Source organism: Symphalangus syndactylus, chromosome 8, assembly GCF_028878055.3.
Source record: "Symphalangus syndactylus isolate Jambi chromosome 8, NHGRI_mSymSyn1-v2.1_pri, whole genome shotgun sequence".
In the NCBI taxonomy this organism is placed as follows: domain Eukaryota; kingdom Metazoa; phylum Chordata; class Mammalia; order Primates; family Hylobatidae; genus Symphalangus; species Symphalangus syndactylus.
The window spans coordinates 115,192,016-115,210,428 of record NC_072430.2 but is presented as its reverse complement, the minus strand read 5'-3'; the positions used below and the strand labels follow the sequence as shown (position 1 = coordinate 115,210,428).

Sequence of the window (18,413 nt, the reverse complement as noted above, 5' to 3'; positions counted from 1 at the left end):
GCTTGGGAGTCATTTCACTGGATGATCTTGGTCAAGTTACATATTTCTGCACTTCAGCTTCCCTATTTCCCCATCTGTTGATACCCATTAGCCTCACTAGGGCTATTAAGATTGAAAATGAATGAGTAATTTGAAAAAAATTAAGATTTATATACAATGCTAACTAGGGAATGAGTAAGCTAGAAGATACAGTGCATTTAAAAAATGCATATCTACCTGTAATCCCAGCACTTTGGGAGGCCAAGGCAGGTGGATCACCTGAGGTCAGGAGTTTAAGACCAGCCTTGCCAACATGGCAAAACCCCATCTCTACTAAAAAATACAAAAATTAGCTGGGCATGGTGGCATGTGCCTGTAATCCCAGCTACTTGGGGGGCTGAGGAGGGAGAATCGCTTGAACCTGGAAGGCAGAGGTTGCAGTGAGCTGAGATCATGGCACTGCACTCCAGCCAGGGAGACAGAGCAAGACTCCGTCTCAAAAAAAAAAAAAATGCATCTCTATCCATCAATATTATTTTTAGTTAAAAATTCATATATCAATTTACTAAAAGAAATAAGCATACTCCTATGACTATGAATAAAGAAACATGAACTTAAAATCCATATATAGAATCTCCAGTGAAAAAATATTTTTCAGTGACTACTACTCGTTGGTCTCAAAAAAAATTTCTCTATTTTTCTACTAAAAGATTTAACAATATATGTTTGTGTCATAGTCTCCATGAATAAAGTGCCACCCCTCCTCCCAACATAAAAAGTCACATTCCATCTCAATGCACTATAAAAGTCAAGGCATCCTACATTATCAGCTTAAGCAAGATTAATACAGATTTTTAAATTCACAGCTTCAACTTAAAGTTCCCATCATAAAAGTCAAAAGTCCAAGTCTAAGCTGTAACACAATTATGGCTGATGTCACTAGTACATAGAGGAACAGAAACCTTTTGAAAACATCAGAAATTTGTCAATTTTACATAAATATATCAATATTAATGTTACATAAATATATTAATATTAATTTCATTGTGCTCTTCATCTGTGTAATTCAAATGTTTATATATCACTAATCCTCATGCCTGTCCAGCCAAGTAGTTAAAGGTCATAATTCTGTGCACAATCATAGTGATGCAGCTAGGAGATCACAATGGCTTTATTATTAAGATATTATTTAAAATATACATATGTATTGGAAATTAGTGAACAAATTTTAAATATTCCTGGTCACTCTTTGTAAAGGTGTTATCAATTTCAACAACCTCACAGCACCACATACAGCAACAGCTGTCTCAATTTTTCAAATGGAAAAATCATGCCACTGAAGAAAATATGTACTAAGCAAAGGTGGTCAATGTGGTAGGAATTTAATCAACCCCATAGGGTAACCCTTTTTACAAAAGTCATGTAAGAGTTGGCACAATTCAAGCTTTATCCTAGCAAAGTATGTCCTGGATTTCTATTTACCAGCTAAACTAGCACCATCATGTGTCAGCTGCATAAAAAGCTTATAATTCACTCAGCTACTTGGTTTTGAAGTTATGCAATTCTAGATGGTTTTAAAAATTTTTTTGAAAGTACAATAGTTCACATAAAGTTGCCTATAGTACAACTGCAGTACATTATTGAAAGCAAAGGTAAATCCCTAGTCCAACCCTTTAGTTAGAAGGTTTTAAAAGTAACAAGATTTTTGATGACAAATTGTTCTTTTAGTTTCACTAGAACTCATAAAATGACTAATAAATTTTTGAAAATGTTACCTTAATTGCAACATAGTCAGCAGGAATTATGGGATGGTCCAATGTTGGAAGAGGTTTCTCATCAACATTCTCTCCAATCATCACCTTGGTGGCCACATCAATGAAGTCAACCCCAAGAGTCTTGGAAACAAAGGGGAAGGATCGAGAAGCTCTCAAGTTACACTCAATCACCTGAAGAGATAAAATTCAAAATGAGAAAGAGGACATTGAGAGCCAGTAACAACAATATTAACATTCTCTCTACCACTGGTTTCCAGCTGTTATTAACTGGGGGCCAGCTAATAAAAAACAAGAGTTTTGCTAATCTTGTCTCTTTTCTCCTCACTGCTTGGATTTTTCCTGATACTTTCAGTCAGTATCTTTGAACTCTAACTTTCTTTCATGCCTTTTTCCAAATTGCATTCCCATGCACTGCTGTCAGGTTTAGTTTAATGCAGACCTCAAATAATGCTATACCCCTCCTGAAAACCTTCACTGGATGTCCACTGGCTTCAGATTAAAGTCTAGTCCCTGAAGGCCTTCTGTCCACTTGCTTCAATGGACCTCACTATCTTTATCTTATACTACCCTCCTGGCCTCAATCTTACTTTCCCAGTTCACCCATTTTACTCAGTAAAATCATCTCACGCAATTGAACTATTTACTGTCTCCAAATATGCTCTTTTCTCACCTTTACAGATGATGTTCTATCTATGTGTAATAATCTCTCTACCATCCTTAACTTGTCAAAATTCCAACCATTTTGCAAGATCCAGTTCACAATACAAAATCTACCTTGAAGTCTTTTATGATCTATCCCTAACCAAGCACAGGATGCTCAAATACATGCTTGTGCACACACACTGGAATACATTCTCTCTGCTCTATAATTCCAATACCATTTTATTTGTACATCCCCTCTAGCAACTGTGATACTCTATAGTTTTCCACAAATTTATCTTCTTCCCCACCTTCACTAAATCACAATATTTTTTGAGAGCAGAGGCTTGCTTAATACATTTTTGCAGCCACCATATGACTGCAAGTAGGAGGTAAATCAATGCTGGTTACTACTATGGTTTGGATGTGGTTTGTCCCCATCAAAACTCATGTTGAAATTTGGTCCCCAGTGTGGCCGTGATGGAAGCTGGAGACTAGTGGGAGGTGTTTGGGTTGCAGGGGTGGATTTTTCATGAATAAATTAATGCTCTCCTGTTGGGGTAGCATCCTTCACCTAAATTAAAAAGGATAATCTCAGTCTGGTAGGAATAAATCAATTCCCACAACGTGGGCTGTTAAAAAGTCTGGTTTCTTCAGTTTCTCTCCCCCACTTTCTCTCTCTGATTCCTCTGCACCTGCCCACGCCCTTTCCACTCTCCACCATGAATTGAAGCAGCCTAAGACCCTTACCAGATGCAGCTTTCCAATCTTAGACTTTCTAGCCACCAGAATCGTAAGCCAAGTAAACCCCTTTTCTCTACAAGTTACCCAGACTCAGGTATTCTGTTATAGCAACACAAAACAGACTAAGGCAGTTACTGATTAGCTAAACTAAGTAGACTAAATTAATTAGGACTAATATAGTTCATTTATTATTTTTGCAAATGGCATCGTCTCTGGGTAAGGAGTAAAGCAGAATTTCAGTACACAGAATTTATGACTACTCTACACATTCCATTTATTTATGATAGTCTGTCTCACCGTATCCATCTATACTATACTGTAGGTGGCATACAGTGACCTTCCCAGTGGATCAGCGTGCTTTACAAAGCTGTAACTGACTTATCAGTGCCACCAATAGCCTGGGCCTTCAAATAAGGTAGACATTATATGCTATGCATCATTCCACACTCAGACACAAACAGATCCAGGGGTCTCAGTTGCTCTTTGTCTGGTGTTCACAGAGAAGATTACCAGAGAGACGCAAACCAACATGACGTAACACAGTGGTGGTGTCCTCTCAGGCACCTTGGCATTTCTTACCAAGACATCATTTCTTTTGACAAGAAATTGGACGTTGAATGGACCAGAGATGGCAAAAGCCTTTGCAATCTTCCGGGTAGCATCCTTCACCTAAATTAAAAAGGATAATCGTATAGTGTGCTGAAGAGCATATCCTAGTTTTTGAAAACTTTCTAAAAGGCACAGTACCTTAAATTTGGATGTCTTTAATTTCTCTTCACAGAGAACTATATATCTACATTAATAATTATAATGGAGGGCACTATTAGACTTCTATTAACAAAATAATATGCAATAAATAGACAAAAATAATAGGAAAAGAACAAATAATTTTACACGATTATCTCTCTGCCAAATTCCCCTATCTATCTACAATTATATAACCTGGTTTTACATTGAGGGTTAAATGAAATCCTTTCAGTCTAGTTGCCTTAGCACCAGAAACTGCAGTCCAACCTCTATATCAATGTAATGACCTACCTGCTAGGAGGTACAGGCCCTGAAATTACATGGTACTGCAAAGAGACCAGAGAGATTTCTTTTATGTTGCTTTTCTGTTGCCCTGTACTCTACAAGGTTAGATATTATGTTCAGAAGGAAACAGTGTTTCCCTGCAGGGAAGCCCTGCATGTCACATACAGGAATCCCTCTATTCAACCAGAGCCAGAATGTCCCTATGCCAAGAGGGGGCATTGATTACAAAAAGCAAGAGCTCCTCACACATTATTCTCACAAGAGTGGTTCAGCAATGTAATTGGGTATAAAAGGAAGTAGAGTCTATGACACACTGAGCTCTGAGAGATTTGGAAAATCCTGAGTTCTGAGGATCATTTATCCTGACATGAGAAACTGAAGTACATTTGAAATCGAAGGACTTTTTTTCTTTTATGCTTCTGCTATTACAAAGTATCCTGCTACCTCTAACTTCTAGAACAAAGACCTTCAGAATCCAGCCCAATGTACAACCAGGGAGACAGGTCTGCCTGGATTCTGATGGTAGGGTCACTGGAAAAGCTCACTGAAAAGAGCTGAACCTGAGCCTGATCTAATATACCTAAAGACTAATGGGACCTCCTCAAAGGTTATTTAAGATGATAGGTTCTAAATGTACACCTAGCAGTGCATATTGAGTACTAAGGCAGAGTCATTATTTTTGGTAAGTTCTTTATATGGCTGGCTCTCAAAGAGAGCTCAAAAGAGATATCAGAAAGTGCTGTCTGGAGGTGAAGTCAAGGGTGAGGAGGGAAAGCATAGATTCCAGAAAGTTCTCAAGTGCCTGGTCCACACCTGTTTCACCACTCCTAATTGAGAAGCATTGCTTCAGATGCTGCTCACCTGTGTGTGGCCCTGAAACATTAGAATCCCCAGGAAGCAGCAGTTCTCTAACTGCCATCCCCAGACTACCAGCAATAGCATCACCTTAGGACTTGTGAAAAACGCAAATTCTGGGGCCCGATCCAGAAATATGAAATCAGAAACTGGGGGATGGAGTCCAGCAATGTGTTTAACAAGCTCTCCAGGTGTCTGTGATGCACATTCAAGTTTGAGAACCCCTGTACTCACATACAACCAAAGGGGCTCAAAAGGACAGTGAAGAAAATTGTTATCTTTAGAATACCCAGGTGACTCAGAGCAAGGAAGTTAGCCTCATCATTAAATTTAACCTGCAGCATATCTTACATTGCTACCTAGCTTTAAAAAAAAAAAACTTAGGTTTTTTTTTTCTGATTGTTGCCTTTTCCCTTCCACTTTCATTTATAAATGATGACCTTTTCAATGGCCCCTTGGCTGATGGTTTGTGTGGGCAGCATCAGAGTGGCATCTCCCGAGTGGACACCTGCATCTTCAACATGTTCGGAGATGGCATGAGAGATAACCTGGCCAAAAAAAAAAAAAAAAAAAAAAGGATTTTAGAAAGAGTTTTCAGGTACCTCCTTCAAGGAAGCTACTCCCTCATCCTCCCCTTTGGTCCTAACAGATGCACTGAGCATGAACCAGTTCCCTTGCTACATTCCTGATGAGAGCAGTAGATAGTGCTGCCTCTCTGTGCAGTAACAGATTGCCTCTAGAGGCAGCTAAGAGTGGCTAAGAGCCTACCTCCCTCATCCACTGATAGCATGGATATAAGTAATAGGAAAAGAGTAAAAGTAAACAAATTCATATTGACTTTTAAGAACAGGATAGGAAACTAAAGCATTTGAAAACCATTTAAAATATCTTTATCTTTTAGGCACTGGGAAAGAAAAGAAGGTGGGAGAGCTCAATATCTATCTAGGTAAATGGTATAACTTAGGCGGACTAAAAATAAGTCTCAAAGATCTCATCAAGAGATCATTAAATGGAAGTTTGAAAGAGGAAGGAGTCGAAAGGAAAAATATTCTAGTCCTTTTTTAGAAGTAAGGAAATAAAAGTAATGTAATAATAAATAACCCAGGTTCATGTGACTGGTATGTGACTGAGTTAGGATTTTGAATCTTATCTGTCAGATTCCAAAGTCTATGGTCTCAATCACTATAACCTATATGTTAATAATATGTGTGTCCTTGGGGAATGATGAAGCTGAGAGTAAGCGAGAATAATTGGGTGGGTATAAAAGACTTAAATAAATTACACAAGAGATTTGCTTATCAGATTTAGAAACGTCTTAAAACAGTGACATTTGAGTTTCCATCCTTCTGTTCTGTGACCTGGGCAAAGTGCTTTACTTACTTAGCCTTGGTTTCCAATAAGATAAGAATAACAATGGTACCTGCTCATAGAATGTTTGTAAGGATAAAAGAGACCACATATAAGTAAGAGCTCATTTTTTATAAGAGCTTATTTATAAAATAATAAGAGCTCATTTTTTGGCGAAATGTCTAGAAAAGGGGAGGCATTCACCCCACTGAGCTCAGCAACAATCATAATATACCTGCAGTTCTATGTTCACTTCTTAGTATGGCAATTTAAAAACTATGTGAATAACCTGGAACATTTCCAAAAGAGGGAGTACAAGACGATGTGCAATAGTTGATATCTGAGAAAACCTCAGGGAAAGCACATATGCTGGCAACCTAGAGCCAAATAAAGCCAACAGACCATCATTATTTTACCAGTACAGTATTTGAAAAAGTACAAATGTCTCTAGGCCAGTCTTACATTCTCCATTTCCATATATGGGTATCACGTTCCTCTGATTTTATATCTCAACCTTCCAATAATTAAGATGTTGAAAATGAAAGAGATTAAGTTTTTGCTCTGAAACTCAGAAAATCAGGGATAAGAGTTCCAAGGAAACAGACCTTAGTTCAAGATAAAGAATACCTGAGATGTCAAAAAAAAGTGACCACAATATATAATCTTACAATGTGTTGAGCTTTGTATCACCAAAGTGTTTAAAAGAAAACAGATGACCACCTTCCAGGGATGCTGTAAAGAAAATATCTGACTTGGAGGGTGGAGGGCTGGAATAAATTATCTCTAAAGGTGTTTCAATTCAAGATTATGTGATTCTGTTGTAAGTAGATACCATTACCATTGTTATTAACAAGATTTACTCTGAACTGCTAATCTGGAAGGAAAAGAAGAAAAAGATTTAACATCTTCAGTAGTGTTTTGAAGTATTTGTAAAGCAGAAGATGAATGCCAACTTTGTATTTTTCCTTAAAGCAAGTAAAATGGCATAGACTCCCTATAACATAACTTACTACATTTTAAGAGAAGTCACAAATGCATTATTAATACAACTATAAAACTAAAGTAAAATATTCTTCATATTTTCATTTCTCCTTGAAGTTGGAGGTATTCATTGTATTAGAAATACAAGATGTGATATGGTAAGCCAATTTAATATTATTATCCTTATCCACTTTACTCTGTTTGACTTTGCCTTTATTAACCCAATAAAAAGGGAGGAGGCTGGGAAATGAAAGAAGAAAAACCAGAATTCGATTGGGAACTTCAGAAAGAAAAGTATTAGATGTTTTCATAATATCCATTGAAACATAAAAGGAAAGCCACAGACAAAAGAAAATGAGAGAGAAAATCTATTCAAAGGGAATGATGAGTACAGGATGATAATTACTTTTGAATATCATCAGAGAAATTCTAACAGTATGAAACATAGGAAACATGATACCCATGACACATCAACTGAATTGTCAGAGAATTTGATTTTTTTTTACAGCTTCTCCACTATTACTGGAGACCTGTTTTATAGATATCATGAATTCTAACCTCTCAATATTTCAAAACTGTTAAAGAAAAAAATGACGAGAAGGCAGGAATGAAGGAGATGAGAATAAAGCACTTACCCTTCCATCTTTGCCAACAGCATCCATTTCTACTTCTCGGGCCCCTTCAACAAATTTTGTCAGCACCACTGGGTGCTCCTGTCACGAAGGAAAACAGAGGAGCAGAACATTTAGCTACCACTATGCATATAGTGTCAATAAGCCATGTACCTTAAGTATTACAAGTATCGGGGCAATACTTGCAAAACACTCAAGGCTGAACATACTACATAAACTCATTACCTAATCTGTGATGTAAGAACAAGGTTGTTCTCTGCTTACAGTGAGGCAGAGAGCCTTTCTCCAACTTTGAGTGCTCAGCAAACTGACCATAAGTTCTGAATCCTCAAGTATAGGCATCCAGGCCAATTAGAGAAAAGAGGGGACTAAGGAGGAAGCAGAATATGGCTTCTTTCTCTGCTACCAGAATCATGAATATTTTTCTACTTTATAATGATATATTATTATTGGTTCAGAATATTTCTTCCTTTCTACCCTTATCTTTTCTAAGCACTACAACTCCCTAAATCATATTTCTCTTTGAGAATTGTGGGAGAACTCAGAATGAGAGTAACATTTTCTTTTGGCCTTATTGGGCCAAAGATGAAATCCTTTACCTCGAGTTGATTTGTCTTATGCCACTTCTAGAGTATGACATTTGTAACTGTAAAATCAAGCATTTTTATTTATTAATCTTCAAAAGTCCTTCCTTTCTTGGCTGTTTCAGACACTTCTCATCTTGAAGTGCTTCCCACACTCATTTCCTCCACGTCAGGGTCGGGATGCCCTCCACAACCTAAGCCCCACTTGCTTTCCTCCAGACTAAATGAAGGGGTTGAGGGAAGATCTCCAGGGTTAGATATCTTCTCCTCTGTGCCATAGGCTAAAACAACCTGGGCCACTGTCTTCTTACCAGGCCCTGCATTCACTTGCTTCCATGTGTCTCTTCCCCACGTGCATTCTATCTTTTCTCCTCAGCTTCATCTTTCAAATCTCAACTCACCCTTCAAGGCCTAGGTCATATGCTATCTCCTCCCTGAATCCTTCTCTGAATATCCCTTTTGCCTCTGAACACAAACTCCTTCTGGCCACTATCATGAAATGCAGCATTATACAAGGCTGGCCTTCTGAAAAACACTTTTTTCCTTTGGTATCTGTAAACTACATTTTCGTGCTTCTTTCTTCAGCTCATTCGTGGTTCTTTCTTCTCCTCTCTGCCTTAAATGACAGTATTCCTCTAGTGTCTGTCTTAGCTGTTCCTTTTCTTCTATACTCTCTCCCTCAGTGAGTGCTTCCATTCTCAAATCTTCAATTAAAATGATATGCTATTTATTTCAAAATCTATATTTACTTCTCTATCTCTAGCCGTGATCTTGGTCCTCAATTCCAAACCTATTATAATAACCCTTGCCTTTAAATCATCTCCACTTGGATTCCTCACAGGCAGTTCACATTCAAACGGTTAAAAAATAAATACATAATTCCTCCCTCTATGCTTTTCTCCTCCCTCAGTGTTCCCTATCTCAATAAATGGCATCACTGTCTACCCAGTTATCCAAGGCAGAAAACTCAGGAGTTATCCTTTATCCTCTTTCACCCTCCACCTCCATTCATTCACTAATTCTTTCAATGCATGTTCTTACTATTTCTCTCCATCTTTAGTGTCATTACTCTAATCCGAGGCACTGTCATCTCTACCCTGAGCTATAGCAACAACTCACCTCTTTCCGTGAATTTGGTCTTGCCCCATAATTCACTCGGTGTACTACAGCACACTAATCTTTTTAAAATAAAAAATATGACTAAAATTCAAACTCATTATAATGACCAATAAAGTCTTCTTTATCTGATCCCTGACTACTTCTGCACCATCATTAATAATCAGCATCATGTTTGATTTCCTAGCCATATAAGGAATGTTTTATCAGTTTTGAGAAACTCCCTACTCTTTTTCACCTTCAGGCCTTCATACATGCTGTTTCTTTCTTCCTCCTACTCCCACAATGTAAGCCATTTGCCCAGTTAATTCTGAATCAACCATCAGGTATCAATTTAAAAGTCCCTTCCTCAGGGACTGGAGCCCAAGACTTTCACACTCTCCCTCAACATGCTGTATTTTCTCTATTGCAATGTTCATTGCTCATGATATTTAATTGTAATTATTTGAAGTCTGTTGAGCCTAGCAAAAAGAAGTCCTATGTGACAGTAGAGACCATATCTTTCTTTTCATGAGTATAATTCCTGGTACTGAGAACAATGCCACCATATAACAGGTGCTATAAATAAATAAATGCATACATAGATTACTGATTGATTGGGGCTGGTTTTACTCTAGAGTCATTGAATTTAGTGTCCCAGATGCTGCTGTAGTTTGATAGGGAACATTGAACTGTAAAGTATTCAATCACAGCATCTCTATTGTTAAACTTTGGTCCCATATGGATTATATCTATATGCTAATGGAAAAAGGCAGACAAGAGGGGACACCTGCCTCATCACTCACATGAGACCAGCTGAGTACAGTAGCCAGCCTCTGAAAAGGGCCACATGGCAGGACCCCTGGCCGGGAATAAAATAGAGGAGAAGACAGTTGGTGTCTCACTCCATTAATGAAAACTGACCCACTGGAAGGATTCCTTTCTCAGCTATCTGATTTGCACACAAACATGAATTCAAAATCTACCTGGTTTTCTTTTTTTACACTCTCTGCCTCTTCTCACTCTTTATTCTTCTCTACTCTTACCACTTAAACTTCCTTGGGGAGCAGCTATCATACACAGAAGAGGGATCCAGCGTCATGTGTGCAGAAACAGTCCCCGCACTTTATTCCTCTTTGAAATGCTCCTGATTTCACTCTTCCTCCCTCCGAATTCCACTTGCCTAACATCAAACTCTTCTCTACAAATTGTTCCCCCTTTAAAAAAAAAAAAAAAAAAAAAAAAAAAAAGCCCCAACAAGCTTTTGAAAGCTTTTAAAAGGAAAACATTACTTTTATCCTCTACAATACAAGATCAATAACCCCACTGGGTAAATTTTAAATGGATCATGCTGAGGTAACACTGAAGGAGAAAGTAAAGGCTGGGGGGTAGTGGAAGAAGGTGGATGAGTTGCCACAAAATAAGAAATGCTTGTATTAACTCACAAATTGAATGTGCCAACACGAAAAAATAAAAAATAGTTGAGTGAGGGACTTGCTATTAAAGTTGCATGTTTGACTAAGGCAAAGTTCCCAGATGTGAAAATTAAAAATCAGGAAAGCTTTCACTTGTTAATGGTGAGCATGGTTGAGCAGCCCTTGAGACTGGGAATTCCAGAAATACCCTGACCAGCGTCTAATTCATGAGAGAAACAAAAATCATTGTCCTTTTAGACTCCTGGAGTCTAAAATCTGTTTTGTTAAAATATGCACAGGTATTCCTCTTTTTCCACCAACCTTAAAAATCTAGTTATAATTTAATGCCTTCAAGTTTTCTCATTCTTTTAGGAGGCTAGAGGGTAGAAGAGGAAAAAAGAAAACTCATTCTAACACATTGTGTGAAAAGAAAACATACAAAGTAAGATTGCATTTAAGAGATAAAAGTCACTACAAAGAAATTGGACACTACCTGAGAAACTCTAGTGGCCTCTTCTAGGAATTTTTTCATCTCATCCTCAGAGAATACCACATTCATAGCAGACCCACTGGAAAGGGAGGGGGAAAAAATGCAGGTCAGGTTTATGCTAATACTAGACTTGATTGGTTCTCAGAACAGTTCCAGACCATCTCTAGTTCCAGTCAGGGCTGAATAAGAAGGTGCCTCGTGCTAAATTGAGACTTTTCTCCATTTAATCACCAGGACAATCAACCAAAGTATAAAACTGATGAAGCTGAGGATGGAAGAAGGAAAGGTGTGGGGTTCGGTAAACCTGTATTAATTCCCAAAGGGAATCCTGGTAGCTTTAGAAATTATACTTCTCCAAAGTTTGCCCCTTCTTATTTACTATATTAAAACTCTGCTGGTCCCAGGTAATTCTTAAGCCTTAACAGGATTCAGCCCAGAACCTGATTTCCCTAACCTGTTTCTTCAGAGTTCATTATCAACAGCTGATCTTAGCCTACTGCTCTGTTGTCAAAGCAGGTTATGCTACTCCCTCAACCAGATTGCAAATGAATCAATTTTTAAAGTAATATTTGCTAATATAATGTGCAGTATCTGAATAAAACCTTTTCAACTATATCCTTTCTTTTTAAATGCTTGAGAAAAAATGCTATCTGAAATCAATTTACTCTGAATTTTGACATTTTCAAAATGGGTTGGGAGGGTAGGAGAGGAGTAACAAAGCAAAAATAAAAATAACAAAAATATTACTTTGCTTTTAGACAGCAGCATTTACCTCTTTTACACTACTACAAATTTCTCAATGTTAAAATGTAATTGGCAAATAGTAATCGCATATATTTATGAGGTATTATGTGATGTTTTGATCTATGTATACATTACAGAAAGTCAATCAAGTTATTTATATATCCATCACCTCACCAGTTTATCCTATTACAAATTTCTGCCTAAAGGGCTTTCAATTGCTTCATTTGTTTAAGAGAGGAAGGCTAGAGCAATAATGCTTATCATTCAGAGTATATGAAACTGGAACAAAGATATAGATTGCAAAAAAGGGAAAAGAAGTGTGATAGTCAAAGCTGTTTTTTTTTTCCATCCTTCCTTAAATGTGTGCATGTTTAAATTAATTTACATTAACTCCTCAAAGAGGTAGTATTATTAGACTATGGTTTACACAAAATGACATTTAAATAAAAAGATTTCCACCTCGTTTGAAATTTTTCATTTTCATCATTTTAAAGGAACCCATCTCAAATTCCATTTACGCTTTCAAATTGTGCAAAGCAAATTGTGTTTCTTTTATTATCCCGTTTAGTGAAGTCATTCCTTACATGTGGTAACATCTGAAGAAAGTAAGTGATAATTCACAACTTCTCCTTTTATGATAAAACTTTGTTTTAAAGTTTAATATAAAAGATCCTCACTGTCCCTGTTCCTCACCATTATAATTTATCTATTAAACAATCTGATCTCAAAAACTGAAAATGTTAAAACAAAGGCACTATCAGAAGGTGCTGACAATAGTCAAAGATAAGCTGTCATTTCTGGGTATCAGAAAACATGCTGGCGAGAGATACCTCAATTTGTGTGTGTCTTTTTTAAATTGTCCTCTAATATAAAGCTACCCTCTCTGTTTGGTAAGGAGATGCCTTACTCTACACTTCTAGATGAAGAACTGTAGTCTTCCTATGTCCACTCCCTGAAGGGAAAGCATTAAACTAGAAGACCACACATTGGTCCTTAAACTGGCTATGATGGTTTGGAAATTGTTAATGGATTTATAAATTACTACATATAGAACCCTAGTGCTATTAGCATACAGCGTGCATTTCTGTATCTCCCAATTTTTGAATCATTGTTTTGGAAAACAATATATAGTGGTACCTCAAAACATAGGAAGGCCTCAACAAGCAGGGGTAGTCCACAGACTTTGCAAATTCCAGTGCTTCATTCTAATTAATAGAAACAACAACAAAAATGTATGAATATTTTAAAATATGCAATAAAATTACAGAATGTATCATTAGCTCAAGTGGTAACCCAGCTTCTTTATTCTCTAAAGGCACCATTAAAATGTAAATTGGACACTGAAATACATAAAATTCCTAGCTTCTGATTCTAAATATCAAATCTTGTTCAAAACTGGTTTGAAATTATTTTCATTATCTGAATCTTAATGAGAATACTGCTATCAACTCATAATCAGTATTAACTGCAATCATGGATATACAACAACTTTAAAGTAAATTCACTAAGTGTATGCATTCTATCTGCCCTGTAGTTAACATATCCAATAGTCAACATTCAGGTTACAGCTCTTCAAAATAGAACGTTAAAAACAGATACTTGTTTCTCTCCTTACCAAAGTATTAACAGCTTTCCAAGGTGCCTGAGCCACCTTCAGCTCATCCAAGACAGCTGAGAAGATGGAGCGATCCTCAGCCCTGTCGATCTGCAGGGGGCTTGTGCCCATGATCTTGACACCATTCTTGTATAGAGGAACTGCCAGGTTGTTTGGAATCTGGCCTCCAACTGATATGATGCAGCCGCCACATGCCTGGAAAAGACACTCACAATATCAGCCAATGGAGTAACTTCATTATGAATGGACAAATATGCTAATATTGTGTCTATTTCCTTACTGATAATTCTTAACCTGATTGTGATATTTACATCTCTCCTACCAATGAATACTGTTAAATGATGCCACAAAGTTTTGACTTTCCAGGCACTTAGATGCTAAAATCTGTGCAAGATTTCCATACAAGTACACATGAATATCATTTGTGACATTCACATGTGTGGCAAATGGAAAGGCAAATCAAGTCAATAAATGTTTGCCATGTACTCTATGCTATAATCATTTAATTCCTGGACTACTGCTGGAAATTCCTAACTGAATACAGATTTCCCCTTTTAACAGTCCCTTCTCCCGTACACCTCCATCTCAGCATTTCACACTCAGATTAAGCAAGACTGCTTCATCAAATTGCTCCTACACTCAGAGTTCTCCAAAGGTTTCCATTGCCTAGAGAATAAAGTATAAACTTTTGACCCCCAGGGCACTTAAGACTTTCCAGTCTTATCTATTATCACCCCTCTCAGCCTCAAAAAGACTACTCATTAGCCCCAACTAGGTACTTTCCCACTAACAAATTCTCTGCACCACTGAAACTTCCCTGGCTGTTGTTTCCTTTCTCTTCTCTTCCAGCTTGTCTAACCTTTAGCTACCCGTTAGGTCCAGCCTAGATCTCAGGTCTCACTTTGATGTCCTTCCGCTTTGATGACCTTCCACCTTCCCCTCTCCTTTACTGCAGCCTTAGTACCTGTCGACAGTACCTAGTAACTGATTTTAGTTCCTACTGCCTTACTACTTGCTTTACAAACAGTGCCAGAATCTTTAGCCTTATTTCAGATGTTGATTTATATAAGATTTTCTTCCATAAGCCCAAATCTCCTACTAGCAGTCAAAACTTCAAGATAAAAAAAATAGTCCACTAAATCTCAAAGTTTCTCAAGACAGGTGTTGTTGTAGTAGTGAGGGTAAACCAGCGTGAGACGGTGAGGAAATAGATTTCCAGTTGAAGTCCCTGCCTAACTTGGTTCCTTCTGTGCACCACCCACCCCTTCTTGTCTAATTTTATAGACAAGAAGACTGAACTTTCCCCCAACATTTAGTCTTCTTGTCTATAAAATTAGAATAATACCTGCCTAAACACTAAACATTAAAGGTCCTATATACTGTAAGTGTATAAATAAATAAGACATGATTATTAATATCAAAAATCATACATCTGATAGGCCATTGAGCTTAGCATAATTTGAGTGTGACCTAATGACCCACTAATGAATATTAGTAGAATTGCCAAAGTGATAGATATGTGCCAAATATATTTTGTCATTATTTAAAATTGTTCTGAAATACTCTTATAAGGGATGAGGCTAATTTCTCACTGAGAGCAATTACGGTACTGTGTAACTAAACAAACACCCTGCAATTGAGTTCTTAAAGGCATTGTAAACAGTACTGAAAATAATAATCCACCATTTTGCATATTTTTAAGTGTACTTAAACTATTTTTATTTTAAAATATGTTCACTATAAATTTTTGCAAAAACCTTTAAAAATAATTACTCTCTTTGCTATAATCTTTTTATTTTCTTACTATGTTGGGTTTATCAGCAGTGTTGTTAATGTTTTAGAGACTTAAAAACAAATTACTCCATTAAATGGATACAAAAAATCTCTTATATGAAGGATTTTAGAATAATTTTTTTAAACTGAGGGAGAAGTAGTGATTTATAGCAAAAGTTTGAGTCAATTAGACTAAATAGGAGCTTAAAGTGTAATAAAAGGCTTCAATAAACACATCAATATTTTTCAAATTAGCTGTATTAAATTAGCTTGTTTTTAAATAAATTTCTGCTTTTTAAGGAATTAAAAATTCTGTTTTGCAATAAATTCAAAACAATAGTAAGATAATAGCTGCTACCCTTTAATAAAGACTCTACTATGTATCCTGGAATATCTGTTTTGACTTTCACACTATTCTTCTGAGGTGATTATTACTGTCCCCATTTTACAGCTAAAGAAACTGAGGCTCAGTGAAGGTGAAGTGACTCGCCCATATCTCCTATCTAGCAAATACATGTATAGAGCTTGTATGTGAACGCTGGAGTGCAGTGGCATGATCTCAGCTCACTGCAATCTCCACCTCCCAGGTTCAAGGAATTCTCGTGCCTCAGCTTCCCTAGTAGCTGGGATTATAGGCATGCACCACCATACCCAGCTAATTTTTTTTTATTTTTAGTAGAGATGGGGTCCAGGCTGGTCTTGAACTCCCGGCCTCAAGTGATCTACCCTCCTCAGCCTCCCCAAATCCTGCGATTACAGGCATGAGCCACCATCCCTGGCCTGAACTCAACTCTATAGATTGTAATTTCAACTATGCTGCAACTAATACACTTTCAGCTATGCTAAAGTAATAGACCAAATATTAGAATCTTAAGTCTACTTTTCTGGCTGGTTTCAGGTGTAGTTAATGTTAAAGAATAAGAGAAAAGCTATTTTAAAAAAACTACTTTTTTTTTTTGAAAAGTAGCAGAAAAGCTTTCAGCACAAAACCAAATTCTCATCATTGACAACTAGAATCAGAGGTCATCATTGGGAAGACAAATCATGGCCTCAGGAATCTTTTAGAGTAACAATGTGATGGTGTCGTGCAGGTTTTGCCCACATGGCAAAAGGAATTCAGTATAAGAACATGTTTGTAAAATGTTAATATAGCAGAGTTTTATGGAATAATCCAATCTTAAATTGATCCAACACCAAATATCATGGGACATGTAGGAACATAGGGATGAGAACCTGGTAACCTACACAGGTAAATCATCATCCTTATCCTAGCCATCATGCCTGAATAGTTTCAAGAAATCTACTGAAATAAAATATTCTAAATTTCAAATATTGTTTAATAGATTTCTAAAATATTTAGGCCCAAAATTCCATTAGCTCCCAAAATTCCATTAATCATACCTAGATCTGTTTGTATCCTTTTTACCCATCTTAGTTTTCTGTTTTTTTAAACCTGATATCACTAACTTACCATAGCACAAGAATATTTCTGAAACAATATCCAAGTTTCAATCATACCAGAAACTTATTTTCAATAGAAAAACATGAAAAGGAAATACTTCAAGTTTATTTGAGAACATCTTAACTTACCCTGGCCACTAATCACTTTGGTTAGTCCTTATTTTTATGCACAATTAGATGTATTATAGAAAGATTGCAATGTGAGAAAATTTTTCTAACAGAAATCGTATTTGCCTCAATACAAATGGCCCTGGTTTTTGGAATTTCATGAATTATCTCCAATTTATAAAATTCTACTATCTGTACACCTGCCAATGAGAAGGATGATACTTTATATTTTACTAATTTACATTTTAGTAAAAGATATTTTACAGTTTAGGCAGTATTTGAGGATTACATTTAATTACAATTAAGCCAAATGATATAAATGAACCTCAAATCTGTCTCGAGTCATGCATTCTCTAATGGGTTTTGCCTATCACTAATTAATGTCTGTCATTAATTCATTCATTCAACTTGTTTTGTGACAGAAGTACCACTGTCTGCATTTACATATGTACATCATATTATGTCCTCCAACATATTTTAAATTACCTCCTAATGTATAGTAATACTATATTTTAAATACCAATTAGTTTCAAAGAAGGCCCAACTTATTTCTTTCTATAATAATGACTTCAGTTTTAGTAAACGAATCTCATTAAGAGCCATGTATAATTGTATCCAAAAACAGTCATAGAAGTTTTTCATCTTTCTTTAAACCATTTCGTGAGGACATAATTAATTATATGCAAAATGCCTGCTGCTATCATCTGTAATGTTTTTTAATATTTTTAAATTAGTATTTGATTTTTCATATTTGTATCACAGATACTAGTTTTATTGTTAATGTCTTGAAGATAAGAACCTGTTTTTCTAGCTTTCTATCATACTGAACCTAGATTTACAAGGTGTTCAAGAAATATTTGTAGGATGCACTTATTTTGATGCCCACCTGTCTATCTGAAATGAATATTAAGGAGTGATTTAAAAACAAGCATGTCAGAGAGTGGTCTAAAAAATGCTATATATTCTATTTAATGGATCAATTTTATTAAAGGACTGGTAGGCCAGGCCCAAGTAGACAACTATAATTATACATCCTTCCTAAACTTGTCTACTTTCTTTTGTAATAGTAAAATAATAACATTATTCTAGCACTATACTTTATACTTTACAATCTGACTTTGGCCATAAACTCCATGTTAACTTC

The 18,413-nt window shown here is 36.4% G+C and overlaps 1 protein-coding gene across 1 annotated transcript in view; it reads right to left on the bottom strand.

The window, feature by feature from the left end:
• CPS1 (carbamoyl-phosphate synthase 1) overlaps positions 1–18,413 on the bottom strand; it is a 156,906-nt gene that overhangs the window by 14,135 nt on the left and 124,358 nt on the right. Inside the window, exons 27-33 of the mRNA XM_055290483.2 lie at positions 13,928–14,122; positions 13,450–13,517; positions 11,572–11,647; positions 7,988–8,065; positions 5,465–5,572; positions 3,717–3,806; positions 1,755–1,925 (exon numbers count right to left, since the gene is read on the bottom strand). Of these exons, the coding sequence (XP_055146458.1) occupies positions 1,755–1,925; positions 3,717–3,806; positions 5,465–5,572; positions 7,988–8,065; positions 11,572–11,647; positions 13,450–13,517; positions 13,928–14,122 (786 nt within the window). The remainder of the gene's footprint in view (positions 1–1,754; positions 1,926–3,716; positions 3,807–5,464; positions 5,573–7,987; positions 8,066–11,571; positions 11,648–13,449; positions 13,518–13,927; positions 14,123–18,413) is intronic.